The sequence below is a fragment of the Physcomitrium patens genome, chromosome 8 (genome assembly GCF_059467195.1).
Source record: "Physcomitrium patens ecotype Gransden chromosome 8, ASM5946719v1, whole genome shotgun sequence".
Lineage (NCBI taxonomy): Eukaryota > Viridiplantae > Streptophyta > Bryopsida > Funariales > Funariaceae > Physcomitrium > Physcomitrium patens.
In genome coordinates, this window is record NC_143417.1 from 10,407,941 (window position 1) to 10,423,179 (window position 15,239).

The 15,239-nt window shown below is 36.5% G+C and overlaps 2 protein-coding genes, 1 long non-coding RNA gene and 1 other non-coding gene across 8 annotated transcripts; 2 read left to right on the top strand and 2 right to left on the bottom strand.

Annotated features, from left to right (window-relative positions):
* Window positions 1-1,640: 1,640 nt before the first annotated feature.
* On the top strand, window positions 1,641-4,452 carry LOC112285373 (protein WHAT'S THIS FACTOR 1 homolog, chloroplastic). 3 transcript variants are annotated; one of them, XR_002970671.3, is made up of 3 exons: window positions 1,641-2,879; window positions 3,396-4,021; window positions 4,203-4,452. XR_002970671.3 is itself a non-coding variant. In XM_024526131.3 (2 exons), exons 1-2 carry the CDS (start codon window positions 2,204-2,206, stop codon window positions 3,821-3,823), a joined length of 1,104 nt encoding a protein of 367 aa, XP_024381899.1. In that variant the 5' UTR covers window positions 1,641-2,203; the 3' UTR covers window positions 3,824-4,452. The 3 variants fall into 3 exon arrangements, 1 of the variants encoding a protein (XP_024381899.1); XR_002970670.3 differs by having other exon boundaries at window positions 4,220-4,452; XM_024526131.3 differs by having other exon boundaries at window positions 3,396-4,452.
* Window positions 4,453-5,247: 795 nt separating this feature from the next.
* LOC141045665 (uncharacterized) lies at window positions 5,248-7,355 on the bottom strand. The gene is made up of 2 exons (XR_012217965.2): window positions 5,760-7,355; window positions 5,248-5,583 (listed from the first exon to the last, which is right to left on the bottom strand). It is a non-coding gene; the product is annotated as an uncharacterized LOC141045665 (long non-coding RNA).
* A 4,206-nt stretch (window positions 7,356-11,561) lies between these two features.
* LOC112285490 (expansin-A4) lies at window positions 11,562-14,109 on the top strand. Of its 3 annotated transcripts, XM_024526364.3 has the most exons (4): window positions 11,568-12,429; window positions 12,574-12,767; window positions 12,885-13,200; window positions 13,285-14,109. In XM_024526364.3, exons 2-4 carry the CDS (start codon window positions 12,617-12,619, stop codon window positions 13,586-13,588), a joined length of 771 nt encoding a protein of 256 aa, XP_024382132.1. In that variant the 5' UTR covers window positions 11,568-12,429; window positions 12,574-12,616; the 3' UTR covers window positions 13,589-14,109. The 3 variants fall into 3 exon arrangements, with proteins under 3 accessions (XP_024382134.1, XP_024382132.1, XP_024382133.1); XM_024526366.3 differs by having other exon boundaries at window positions 11,562-12,767; window positions 13,297-14,109; XM_024526365.3 differs by having other exon boundaries at window positions 11,569-12,767.
* On the bottom strand, window positions 14,084-14,172 carry LOC112286198 (small nucleolar RNA R44/J54/Z268 family). Its single transcript, XR_002970956.1, has one exon. It is a non-coding gene; the product is annotated as a small nucleolar RNA R44/J54/Z268 family (small nucleolar RNA).
* Window positions 14,173-15,239: the final 1,067 nt, after the last annotated feature.

The following is a 15,239-nucleotide window of genomic DNA, read 5'->3' on the forward strand; positions in this document are numbered from 1 at the left end:
CACATAAACTTGGAATGGTTTTTTCCAACAAGATGCAACCAATATTCGTGCTGAAACCAATTTATGTTTCAATGTTTCGAATGCAATTGTACATTCCTTTGTCCAAAATGGATTGGTCCCATCGGTTGGTGGTTTCTTCAAGAGATTTGTCAAAGAAAGGTATATAATTGCAAATAGATAGATAAATCACCGATAATAACTAACATGGCCGACAAATGCTCAAATACCCATAACAGTGTCTGATTGCTTTAATTCTACTATAATCTTTATTTTATCTGGATCTGTAGCAATGCCTGCCATCGAAACTATATGACCCAACAGTTTATCAAAAGGCACACCAAATTGGTACTTTTCCAAATTTAAAAAAATTCCATATTTGGCACATTGATTCAAATATTGAGTGAAACATTCTAAATGTCTGGTTCTCGTATTAAATGTACAAAAATCATCTAGAAATATTTCCATTGAAATTCGTAGATAATCTTGGAATGCTTGCATCATTTCCCGTTGAAATGTAGCTGGTATATTACAAAGCCCAAATGGCATAACCTTATAGGCAAAGGTTCCCCAATCCGTAGTAAAAGTAGTTTTTAACTGGTTTTCTTTTGCAATCAATTGATAAGTGCAATTGATTTCATCTTTCTTGTGCTTGTTTCTAACTAAGATATTAAGAAGTACACTAATTTTGAGTTGATATTAATAGTTTGATCATTAGTTGTTGAGATTCCAATTTGCTATAGAATTTATCTACAGTTTAGTTAGGACTTATGATTTGATCTAAGATTTGGTTAGGATTAGAGTTTGTTTGGAATTTGGTTTAGAACTTGACTAAGGTTTGATTAAGCTTTGTCTAGGATTTTCTAAGATTTAGGGTTTTATTAGGATTTGACTTAAGATTTGATTAAAGTTTAATTAGAGTTTTAATTAAGGCTTGACTTATGATTTGGTTAAGTTTCAATAAGGGTTTTAATCTGAATTACATTAAAAATTTTATTTTTGGTATTTTTATAAGATTTTTGTTAGTTCTTTAAAGGTTTATTTTTATATTTCTTTAAGATTTTTTTTTAATATTTTTCTTTGGAATTAGTTTGGGACTTCTTTGTGTTTCTTTTATTTCTTTTAAATTTATTTTTGATTGGTCTAAATTTGATTAGGGTTATTCAGGTCTACTTAAGGTTATTTAAGATTTTATTAGACTTGGTAGAATTATTCTTGCATTTCTACTTACCTTCCATAGCTAGGCACTCTGTGCATTGTTAAGCGAGAATATGACAACATTCCTAATCCCCGCCCCTGTCTTTAGCAATGGTTGGAAATAGAAATGGTTGGGAACAAGGATAGAGACTAGAAGGGTGCAATGATGGTGAAGATACCATGAGTTGATTTAATAAAAACTTAGGTTGCTTTATCATTCCCCTATATATATATATATATATATAAATAAATAAATTAATGCTTGAAGAACCAAATTCTTGCATACATTTCTTTATTCAATTCAAAGCTTATAAAAACACACACATAATAATAATATATGTATCTATAACAAAAGATTAAATGATTAGATGACATCGTATAGTTCATTTGAAAAGGTGACGACATTCATCCCTCATTTAAGATTAGGGTTTGTTTTTGGCCACCTCGCCTCACGAATGCAGAATGCAGAATGCAGAGAGAGACTCATTCATGCAGTCGAACCGCAGCAGCATTTTTAAATTATGGCGCTGCTGCTGTGTTGTTGCCACGGGCCTCGGAGTTCGCTATTCGCAATGAACCTTGACGATTATAAGTTATTCTGAGTTGCACTCCGCTCTCAGTTTAGTGTTTGGAGCAGCAACTTCGGCAGCTGTTTGTGTAGGAAAATTGCGGTGCGCACTGTGAAGTTGCGTATCTAATTCACGTCATCGCTTTCTTGCAGTGTTTATCTCTACTCGGTACCACGTGTTTTTATTATTATTATTATTATTATTACTAATTTTTTAGCGATGAAGCTCACGACTCGACCTTAAGCTGCGATGAAGTGTTTCTTTTCTTTTTCAAGAATATGGGATTTCAAATAGAAAATCTTGCTTGAGTTCGATCGTTGCACTGCTGAGGAGGCTCTGTAGTTTGGAGGCTTCAATTTTATTGAATGAAAGGGGTGTATGTAGGAATAGGAGTAATTGAGTGAGGTGTCCCTAGCATTAAAGTTGCGATCGTGTCGGCTATGGCGGCAAGGAGGATTTTGATGCTGCATCCGCGTGCTCTGAATTTGAATTTGAAAGGTTTGAGAACACAGGCCATGCCTGATGGGAGGGAAGAGAAAGCGAGGCCGAAGCGGAATTTTGATTTGAAGGGACGGACTGTCCGTGAAATTATTCGCAGTAGGGAGGAGGATTTCGATCATGTGGCTGCAAAGCAGCAGGGGTTGCGAACGGTTTTGAAAGTTCGGGATCTCCTGATGCGGCGGCCAGGGCGGTTGATGGATATTGCAGAACTTTCCACGCGACATCCTGACTTGGCCGAAGCTGTTCTGGATTACCCTGGTATTTTCAATGTGATTGATTATGGGACTGGATCTAGTCTCTTTTGTTTTACTGCGGAGGCGGAGGCTCTCCTTAAGCAAGAGGATAACTTGAAAGATACAACCGAGGCTCATTCGCTGCGTGTAATTCGAAAAATTTTGATGCTATCAGTTGAGAAAAGGCTCCCCCTTAGAAAGCTAGGTTTGTTAGCAATGGATCTTGGTTTGCCGAGCGACTTCAGTGACTTGCTCAGCAGACATCGGGATTTTTTTAAGCTTTCAACCACCCTGGACTATACGACCTGGGTGAGTCTTGCTTCGTGGGATCCTGAATTGGCAGTAAGCTATGCGGAGATCGATGAAAAACAACGAATGGACGGTAATGTTCTATCTCCTCTTTACGTCTTTATGCATTGTTGTTTTCTCTAGCTGGTAATTTTTCCTAGTTGTAGGAAGTTTTAGGGGTCTAGACTGGTGGCTGAAACCAGAATGTAAGCTTGGTATTGCATGTCTTCCATCGAAGTCGATGAACATACTTCATTAGAGGAGTACAGAGATGTTACATTTACATATGACATATTCATCTTCACGAACACGAATTTTAATAAAATCAAAAAACAAAAAACAAAAACAAAACAGAAATCAATTTCCTGGGTGTGCAGTGAGTTTCTTACTCCCTCTAACTTTGATAAGTTTTACAGGTCTGCCTGCTGTCGCAGTGAAAGCTTGATATGTAGATACATGTCTTGGTTAGTCCAGAGTTCGTTTTTAGTTGAAAATGAGCTAACCGATTTCTTACAGCAACCCGGATTTCTCCGGGTATTGACATCTCTATTAATCACAGTCATGAACCCTAACATACCGATGGTCTATGGATGTTTTGGGTGCATTACAGGGACGATGAGTCAAATGGAGATGTGGACACCGAAAGGTTATATTCTTTCAAAGAGACATAGGAAGGTTCTCGCTCGGTTCCGAGAAGCACCATTTGTGTCTCCATTTTCAGATTTTAGAGATTTAGAACCTCTTAAGATCAAGTTTGAGAAGCATGCCGTTGCTGGAATGCAAGAGCTTCTTAATCTTACCTTGCACAAGAATCTTGTGCTCAGTAGTCTGGCAGAATTAAAAACTGAGTTTAGCTTCTCAAATAAGCCGTTAGATCTTGTTTTAAGACACCCCGAATATTTTTACGTCTCACCAGTCGGAGAGCAAGAAACTGTATTTTTACGGTCTGCATATAGAAATGGTGAACTTGCTAGGAGAAGTTCATTAGCTTCAATTCGAGAGCAATTAGCGAAGTTGCTAGGGATTAAGAAAATTTAAGAAAAGTAGAATTGAGAAGGCACTCTTGCTAATGACTATCAATGTAGGTCATGTGCACCTAGGTGATATCACTGCTTTATAATTATCAGTGCTTTGAAGCTACCAAGTTGTTCGGCACGCATTGGTGAGGACTCAACAAGAGTTCGCTACCGTTATGTCTAGAAAGACCGGCTTGCACATATGATGTACGATTCAGAGGTACTCAAACTTTCTAAACTATTTCCTCTCATCTCTAGATACTCAAACGAACGTTTCACATGATCATATGTATATTGGATGCTCAAGCAAGGCTACTATAACTTAACTGTTAGCGCATCTGAAGTTGTTGTGCACTGAATTCTGTTACAACATGACTTTTTTCTTACTGCGGCTCTTGAAGAGATCTCTTCTGTGCAGAGAACGTTGAGCTACGATTTGCGAAGTACTCCTTGGCAACCCTTTGTATACAAGGTCGACTTATTGAGACTGTCCAATGACAATAACCCCGGATTCACCATTGATCCGCCTTTGTTATTCAAAATTTGTGGCGTTCAGCTCTTGTATACTCGCCGATGTTTTGTCATCGGTGTTGCTTTGTTTTTCAACGTGCCGAGAGTTGGTATCTCGAATATCTGCATCGATTTCACACATTCACAGATGTTATGCACCAATCTCACTTTGGTATTCACTCCATATCATTAATTTTGATTCAATCGGTGATTTATGTTTTTGTAGGAAGGTGCTCCTTACAGAATGGTACAGAATGGTCCAGATTGTAAACCAAAGGACTGGAAGCGGGATATATATTGCAGCTCGATGTAGAAATTTACAGCAGTTTTGCCAGACATCATTGATGTCTTTTGGGTCATGGTGTTGTTTCTCTTTGCCCGTGAATTTCTGCTTTGAAACTCTGCTTGTGTATATTTTTGTGTTCTTTCTCTTTGCGTGAGTATTTTGAAATCCAAGGGGTTTGCACACAAGGTTTCTACAGATCTTAAAACTTAAAAGATAAGTGTGGAAGTTACAAGATTCTTTTATTTTTTTATGCTTAAACCTAATGTTAGATATTAACATTTAAATTAGTCAATTGGTTCCAGTTTCTTTGCCAACTTGTTTTAAAATATAATCTTAGTGAATTTATTTTCTAAAAAAATCAATTTAGTTTTTCGTTTCATTTTTTGGTAGACTTGGATAATTCTTATTAAAATCTTAAAACTTAAGCAACACTCTTACAAATTTATTTGGTAGTTTTTTTTTGCAAATTTTATTTTATAGTTCTTTGAACTTGTGTTTTGCAACAACTTTAAATAGCTTAGAGACTAGATTATTTTGGTCGTAAAAATTTCAATTAAAAGCCCATAGGAATCTTGTGTATTTTATTTTGAAAAGTTTTATAGAAATAAAAATATTAAATCAATATTCGATAATTGAATTTAAATATAAAATCATCCAATTTATAATAAATTCTGATATATTTTATCATATTTTGTTTCAGCAATATTAACATGATTTGGGTTTTTATTCTTTAGTAAGATCAAATTCATTCTTTTTATTATTTTTTGTATTTATCATTACATTTAGAATCAAAAGATGCAATTACATTGATATTATTTGATCAATTTTTTAAAAACTTGCTATCTTTTCTTTTCTTTGTAAGATTTGAAATTACAAATGCTATAAGTTCAATAATCTTCATTTAAATAATTGCCTCAAAAATCAATTATATACATTCTAAACAGCTCATTTCTTTTATTCCACGAACATTCACTTTGTTTCTGTAGCTGAGTATAAACTCAATTGTACTTAAAATTGAGGTAAATTTGAAAGAAGTTTGCAAGATGTCCGCTAAATAAGGAAGCAAAGAAAGTACACCATTACTTTTTAAAAAAAACAAATAAAAGCGAAAAGATTAAACAAGGAGGGGAGGAGGGGGAGCCTTGGATACGAGACACCGTACCAATGCCTACGGAGTCATACACATCTGGCATTTGATTATTTTACTATTTACGAAGTATATCTGCGATCCGGCCATAATAGGACTCCATTGATTCCCCTGCAAACATCCTGCTATTCATAAAACTTTCTCTAAGCCGATCTTCAAATCCAATTGGTCTAAAATGGATTAGGAAGGCATTCCTCAAGGCCTCCCAATTGGAAAATCTATCCATTGGTTGCTGAATATACCATTCAAAAGCTATATCTTTTAAAATTGCTGGCAACCATCTCAACCAAATGTCTTCAGTTCTACCATTATTAGCTACGCAGGCTGTCAAGTATTGAGATATATGGTGATCGGGATCAGAGCCCGACCAACCACTAAAAGTAGGTAATAGTGCACACTTGTAGTTCGGTCTCCTACTGCTCCCATTTGTACTGCAATTGGTACTTCTAGCACTCCTGTGGCTATTGGTGTTATCACTGGTTTCTTTGGTATTTGAATTTGAATTTTTCTTCTTTTGGTTTTACTTGTACCTACAATTCCTTTTTGTCGTTCCCGTAGGAGATTTCTTATGCATAATCGCTCCTGTCTTTCTTTTGCTTGTCGATTAATTCTTTGATAATCCTTTCCTTCATGATTATCAATTATAATCTTTCATTCTTCTTTACAAAATCAATATTGCCTTGAATTATAACTCACATATTTGTAACCCTAAAATTGGTTCTTTTCATGTTCTCATTCAACATATAATTCCATCTCCCATACAATCAATTTCTAACATTTCATATTATTATCATTTCCCCGGCAACGGCGCCAAAATGTTGTTCTCGTTGTATTCAAGCTTCAGTATACCAAAGCAATTGAACTAATAGAGGTGGGTTCGAACACGGGGAAAGAATGGTTATATGAATTGGGTCTATTAATGTCACAATTGACTGTACTCTGGCTATCTGAATCAATTATCAAACTACAAAACACCAAGGCTTACTACTTTCGTCTTAATTCAATCCATGATCCATTCTACGACTATCAATTTAACAATACTTCCATATTATTATTCATTCATCTCCCACTTATTCTCTTTGCGGTTTATATATATTCAATTATTGATCTCCAGTTTACTTATTGTATTCAATTTTTCAATTCATCACATAGAATTCAATATCTCGGCTTACAACTCTCACAATCTGGCTCTGATCTCTCTTTCCTCAACTTCTTTATCGTACCAAAAAGATGATCCGTCCGCCAGCAGATTCCAAAGGTTATGACCCTTTGAATTCTTAACCATTTATTCCACTAACAACCTACTGTTACTAACTAAACTGCCTAACCATCAATCTAATTTTCAAGGTTATCAATAACCAACGAATAATTTATCACAAAGTTTATTTATCTATTCTATAATATTTTAAATTATAAATTATTTTATAATCTATATAGTATTTATTTTAAAATAATTATGTATACTGTTTTTAAAATCTAATGAAGGCCAAATTTTAATTTCTTAAATATATTAAAACTAATCTAATAAGTACTCAATAAACATAATTTAAACAAAAATAAAATTTTATTACTTTAAATAGAATAATTTTAGATTAAATTTTTTGACATGCATAATAGATCATTGAATTTCTCAAATTTTAAATATAATCTACAATCTATTTTTTATTTTTTATTTTTTTAAAATTTTATCATAAGAACAACTTGTATAAATTGTTTTAATTTTAATATAGCTTACACTTTATCTATTTACATTTCTTACATATAAAAAAATGTTTTTGGATTCTAATATCTTTGTGAAAACAAAGTAGTTAACTTTAACCTGTATTAAAAAAAAATCACAATTATTTTAAAATTAGTACATCAAAAAAGTTAACAGCTATTTTTAAATAATTTTATGAAAAATGTTCATACCTTTATTATTTTTATTTCAAAAATCTTATTAATAACAATTACTTGTGTTCATAGAAATTCTTTCACAAAATAATAAAAAAGCAACAACAAATTTTTATTTCACTAAAAATAAAAATAATGATTAAAAATAAGTAAGTTGTACAAAAAAGGGTAAAAGTGAATGTGCAAGCCACAATTTTATATTCAATTAATAGAAATTGGCTTAATAATCTTTATAATGTTATTAATCGTATTTCTATTTATGTTATTCACAGATCTAAAAGCTTGTTGTCTAAACTATTAGAAATTTGCTGCACATGCAACTAAACTATATATATATATATATATATAGAAAGGCTTGCTTGTCAAAGCCTTTTACAAAATCAATTGATTAATTAAATTATATCTATCTTTCTTTATAAGTAATTATATGCATTCTATTTGTCCTTCTGTAACAAGTACTCATACAGGTGGGTCTAGATGTTTGGGATTAAAAAACTCAAATTTCTTCACTTATCTATTCTTTAATATATCATATGGAAATCAAATTCTTATATATATATATATATATATATATATGTATATATGAAATAAGTTATAATACTAAATCTATGTACTCAATTAGACTGTATGCAACAACGTTTATTCCCCATTAATCACATGAAGCAGTCAGTATACAAGTCAGGTCTCCTTTGGACATTGAATTGAATTGAATTGAATATACTGAGTGATAGAATTCAGTTTTACTGTGTCACTTCCATTTTCCACCACCATGGCATTCGCAGTTTCTCTCAATTGCAGGCTATACTATACTGAAATTAGTAAATATGCCAGTTCCACAAACTCTTACGCCCATAATAATATGTGGAGAGGAGGGAAGGGAGAGAGGCACACATGATGTTGTTGTTGTGTACCATGTGGTACTACTACTACTACTAACTGACTAACTAACAAACAAACTAGGTCTTCTCTCTCTCTCTCTCTCTCATTCGTTTACTCATTCATCAAGGGCATCATTCGTAACCCCCCCCCCCCCATACAATGCCAACCCACTAAAAGGATCTATTGAATGAATAGATGAATGAATGAATGAATACATTATTGAAGAAGAAAGAGAGGAAGAGGGAGAGTGGTGTTTCCACGAAGGAGCGAGAGAGACCCTGTGCTCAGCTCCCACCCCCCCCCCCAGCACTGCCCAGCCTAGACCCGCCCCAGCCCGGCCCTGACAGAAAGGGCAGGGAAGGGAAGGGCAGGGGCACATGGTGGGGGGGGGGGGGACGTCCAAGAAGAAGACATAGAATGAATGGGATGAATGGGATGAATGAATGCGTGTGCCTTCCCTCCCTCCGTCCCTCCCTCTGACGAAGAAGTCCCCTCCTCACTCGTTCGCATCCAAGCTGCCCCCTCCCTTCCGCGCCTGGCCCCTGTGGTAGAATGAATGAATGGGGCTCGCATTTTTCTTCTTCTAAGTTATAACTTAGGGATTGACAACCAACCAACCCAACCCCCTCCCCCAATTTTAACTAGTTTATAAATTAGATATTGTAATATCCTTGGGTCTAAACAATGGTCCACCTTGGTTTAAATTTATATGCTTCAGTTATTCATTTACTTGTTCTTTTTTTACATTGCAAGTGGTCGCAATATTTGCAAAATGTCATATAATTAATTATTGGTAAAAACAGGATTACATTTTATTTGTTGATTTATAGATTGTAATAAGAAGCTCAAATACCAACTTCGTAGCTTCAGTCGTATTGTGGATTTTTCAGAAATAATGTCCAAAAACCACAAAGTTGGGAATAAAATAATCAAATTCCAGTTTGAATTCTTAAAAAAAGTTAAACAGAGTTCATGGTTTCAAATTTTAATGTATATCTTAATTCTATGTCAATTAATGAACTTGGGAAAATAGCTATATGTAAGTATTGTTGACAAGGAATTTAATTAATAGAAATGATAATGATTTAAGAATTTTAAAAGGCTTTCCTTCATGCTCTTTTACTTATCATGTATTTTAGATCATGGTGCTCCTCTATTGCAGTTTATATGGATGAATTACACTCTTAAGCATTTTATTCTATGTAATAAAAATAATAAAAAAAAGAAAAGGACAAGAACAGTATACCAAGAATAACTTTTATTTATTCAATGCTTTTGATCCAATTTGAAAGCTTTAAAAATAACTTAGTCCTAAGGCCCCACCCTTGAGCATCTTTTGGGTAAGCAACTATTATCTTTAATAATTATGTTTTAAAACAATACTAGGTACACATTTGAGATTACTAGAGTGCAAACACAAGATTTTATATCAACGTTTATTAATGAAAGGTGTATCAAAATTTTGTGATTTGCACTTTGGACTTTTAAAACATTCTTTGGAAAAATGGAATACAAATATTATTACACAACTCAGGCTAATTGAAAAGTATGGTTAGTTCATGAATTATTTTTTAAAATATGTAATACGTGTTTTCTATTATTTGTCAAACTAAAATATTTAACAACGCTTACTATTCTCTGAATTTAAATACCTGAGTAATAATAAATTTAATACTCATAAATTTAAAAATCAGGTATTTCAGTAAATAAAATACCTGAGTTCTCTAAATTTCAAATTTCAGTTTTTTGATGCTTTTGTATGAATACAATAAAGAATCATAAATATTGATTTTCAGTTATTATTATCAACGTCATATCCATGATTCGTTCAACCATTAATTTCTAAAACAATAATTATAATCTTCTAATTTTTAATTACATTCATTTATTAGAGGAAGCCAAATATTGCAATTTGTATCCTTTAAGTTTGTCTGAATGTTATTTCCGTCATGAATAATCACATATTTAGATTATAAAACAAAATAAATGATTATGTGATATTTCATTGAGATTTTTCTTTTCATGAAAAATATTATTGGATGGCAAATGGTTTAATTTTGGTGGTGTCGAATTTATTTTTTGGATTGGAATATTTTATAAAGTGATTAAAGAAGTATAAAAAGTTGTTGCAAAACCTTTTTTTCAAAATAAATGCATCCAATATAAGTTGTATTGATTTTACTAAATATTCTGTTTCTTTGTATTTTGTTTATGAAAGGAAATTTAAATTGATTGACAAGTTTAAGCTGTACCGTAAAACTGTTTTTAATTCATGCTTCCTCTTTGTTGTTACATTGTGTTTGTGTGTGTATGCGTGTATGTTTTTGTCCCGTATGATTTGTACAATCGTGTTTGCGTGTGCATGTGATTCTAGTGTTGGACTCCATTGCACTATGCAATCCATGATGTGGCTACCGTGTGTCGTTGTGCGATGAGCTCTTCTCTCTTCTCTGTCATCGCCGACACAGCGAAGTACTCACGACCATGTGCACCTTCCAGCCTTAATTGATGCTATTAATTTTGATGGAGAATAGGGGCACTTTTATCACCATGAGCTGCAGCTCTATGTATGTCCTCATCGACCAGGAGAGGGGAAGCAGCAGCCTGGGTTACACCACATTCATCGCTGGATGCACAGGGCTCCCGAATTCCAATGCAGTTGTAGCAGCAGGTGTTGGAATTGTAGCAGTACAGGATGTGGACTATCTTGTGCGTGGCCGAGCATTTTCTTGTGCAGCAGCAGAGCTGCTGCTGCTGCTGTTATTTAAGCCGTTGAAGTTGTTGTTGCGGCCATTGGTTCCTGTCAGCTGACCATCCCATTGTACAAACCACAATGCTTCACTAGCTTGAATGTTAGCATGTGCTGTGGCTTCAGAGGGAGCTGCTTCCAGCTGCCAAAGGATGCAGCGTAACCAGTGAGGTAACTTGTGCAACCAAGCGCTCTTGTTTTCCAATCACGAACAGTCAAAGCTTGGCTCTCACCAGATCCCATTCCAACGCAGCAGCAGCTGGCACGTTGAATTCGCAGTTCAAACGCATCGCCTGCTTCTCAGGTGGAGCACCGGAAGCAGAGAAACTAAACCTTTGATCTCCAATGAATCTCACAAATTCTTCCAACAAAGGGTTAGAATGTTATCATATCAATAGAAACCTGCAAGTTGAATTTATGCGTGACCGTGAGTGTGTTCCAGGCTTTTCAACACCGAAGTCGCAGGGAGTAATTTCGATGAAAGCTTTATCAGTGTGAAGCAGGTTTAATCAGCGGTACGGAGAGGGGCTTACGCCAGAAGTCTCGTCCGTGCACTGTCCGTCGACGACGACGGCTTTAAACATGGCCATCATAGATCTCTCTGCACCACACTCTGGTCTCCTACATAGCAGCCGCCCCCGCCATCTCCACAGAAATTCACTCTCCCCTTCAGCCGCCTTCATGATCATGCACTAGCTTTGCGCTTCGACCACTACCGTCTTTTTTCTTTTTTCTTTTTCTTTTCCAATTTCACACCCCTATGATTTTAATTTCGGAACATTTTTCTCCTTCGTCTGAGTTGTCTCAAGCCTGAAAGTTTATCTAGCCTCCATTTAGTTTGTGAGTGATCATCGCGGTCATACTTTCAGATGTGCCGAACGTCTCCCCGTGTACTTCTGGAGGTTTTCAAGGCTGCGTGTGATTGCATTAGCAACTCGTACTGCCCAGCTGAGGTTGATAGATTCATCTTCACTTTGTATCACTCGTTTCTTGAATCAAGAGCATGTTTCCTCGGGACTGCTGAACCTGGCTCCCGCAGTTAGCAATGTTGCGTGATTCCCATGTATGATTTTACGTTAGATGATTGATTCTTCTCGCATGTGTTTTAACGCTTTACACTTGGAAGTTTCAGTAGAGCTGCCGACTTACAATCCAGTTTGAGAGGTTAGACCACCTAACATCTCATAGAAGTGTCTGGTCTTCGAGTCTTCCTACCTCGCTGTGTATCTTTGTAGTTCTTTTCATGATATGTTTCCCTTAACGACATTGTCTTGACACCCCAACTTTGCCCCCCCATTCGAACATCAGCACTGTCGTTTCCGCAACAGATATTGAACACCATAGTGTATCGATGGCGAAGATCAACCTCCTGTTCCTACCCGCGCAATTCGTGTTTTCGATGGCCTTTCTCGTGCAAGATATAGCTGGTTCGGACAGCCACTGCGGGTGGAGTAATGCTCATGCAACCTTCTATGGCGGCCATGACGCCCATGGAACCTTGGGTACGAGCCCCGGTTTCTTGACGAATTTTCTCTATTTGTGATCGCAACATGCTCATCTTTAGCTCATCTGTATGAGACCTGCCCCGACACAAGTGTGACGCATGTTGGTATACGTAGGTGGTTCTTGCGGCTATGGAAACGTCATCGCTCGCGGTTATGGAACCAACACCGTAGCGCTGAGCTCTGCACTTTACGGCAGCGGACTCTCATGCGGGTCGTGCTTCGAAATCAAGTGCGCAGGGGGAGAAGGTTGCATTCCAGGCAGTGGTGCTGTAACTGTCACTGCTACCAATTTTTGCCCACCAAACCCGCACAGACTTCCCAACAATGGAGGCTGGTGCAACATGCCCAGACAACACTTCGATATGGCTCAGCCTGCATTTCTGCGCATTGCCCAGTACCGCGTGGGTATTGTGCCTGTACTGTACAGAAGGTACACTACCTTGGTCAAAGCTTTTGATTACTGTAGATTAGCTAGAAATGATTCATAATTAAATGGCTTTGACTATTCGTGCAGAGCTGCGTGCAGGAGGAGTGGGGGAATGCACTTCACCATGAATGGGCACAAGTTCCACAACCTTGTCCTCATTTCAAACGTAGGTGGCGATGGAAATATCCGAGCAGTGAAAATCAGAGGATCAAAGACTGGGTGGCAGCCGATGTGGCGCAACTGGGGTCAGAACTGGCAATTCAGCAGTAACTTGTTCGGGCAGAGTCTCTCATTTATGGTCACTACAGGAGATGGCCGCACGGTGACTAGCATGAATGTTGTCCCACCGTTTTGGAAGTATGGGCAGACTTTTCAAGGGTTGCAGTTCTGATCGAAATTCGTGATATCTGTGAATTATGAGCTTGAGTGTGTAACTTGAAGCACTTTGTTTAACATTGGATACATCCATAGGCGGACACCGAAGATATGCATTTCCCATCAGCTCGGTTCTTTGCATATCAGTTGACTTGGCTGCTTTCTAATTGGTGTTCATAGACACGAAAGGTAAATTCGATTAGTGGCTTCATACATTAAATTTAAGTGTTCACATTGTTTTGATAGTATTGTATTTCAGAAGTTTACGTTGGTTCGAGCATTGATATTAAACAGGACCGAAAGATTAGAGATGTAATGATACACTATGAATACCCCGACTCAGGATTTGACTACAACTTAGTATATTTCATTGCACGGATGCAAGTCATACTGTTTGCAAAGTTATCATCATAGTCGGAATTGGCCAAGGTCTCCTCGGTTGCACCAGTAATTGAATCCAATTACTGGTTTAGAGCTTGTAAGTTACGACGTTAAATTCATAAATGGCAATGAAGCATCATAGAGATTCCCATCGAATATTTCATCTCAACCCTTTCGGGTTTCTCTGATGTCCCTATTCTTTTTTTAGTCATCTGCTTCAAGCAAAGGGCGAAACATCTTCATCGAAGAGATTATCTTACACAAGAACACTTCCCTTCAATGTACATATCCAGCGTTTTGATGGAGGAGGTCGCAATTCCCCAAAAAATAATCAGTAGGTGACATATGTAAATGTCAGTACCCCATCGTACCATAAGCTGAACCAGAGTCATCGAGCAACGGCATAGCGAAGGATGCATAGAAAGAAGACGTTTCCTAGGCGTCTTCTCCCTTGTGATATAGCTTCAGGGAACGGATCCTTTGGCACGGCCTTAACCAAGGATCAGATAGAGAAGCAATTCGCACAAAAAAAAAGCATGGTATTAAATACGTGAACCCTTTACGGCGAGAAAATCAACAAGCAGCTGAATACCGACAGAAGCAGCCTTGCGGCGGCCCTTGTTGTAACAACTAATTTACTGAGACAAATGACCAAAGTCTACTGCTTGAGGGCCTCGACGAAGCTGAAGACTACTAGACAACCATCACTACGACCATTCGTGAAAAGAGAATGCAGCAACAACTCAGGTTCCTCAATGACACAGATGAAGTAGACTAGTAAGCCTGTGCATATATATATATATTTTGCGGAAGAGACGAGTTCTTCTGCGGTAGGGTTAGGGTTTACAACACACTGGTGAGGCGAAGACCATGTTCCCCTGTTCCCCTATAATGAATGAAAATGCGAAAGAACGAACGAACTTCATCTCTCCAAGCATGGGGCTTTGAAAGAAGCTTCTACGTGGCTTCTATGGTCAGTTGGTTGTGTAGGCATGGATTAAGAGACATTAAGAATATGCATAGAGGATAAATGGCAAGTAATAATAAAAATAATCCTCACGAAAATATATATGTATATATATATAGCATCTTCGAATGACAAAAAAGCACAACCAGATTTCAACGTTCTATATTCTACACACGTAAAAAAATATATATATTTAAACGTAAAATATGGAAATGAACATTGTGTAAATAATGAACCAAAATGAACCCACAGTAATAATGATAATGATAATACTGTGTATAATAAAGGGTATTTAAATATTGAATGGTGATTAAATAAG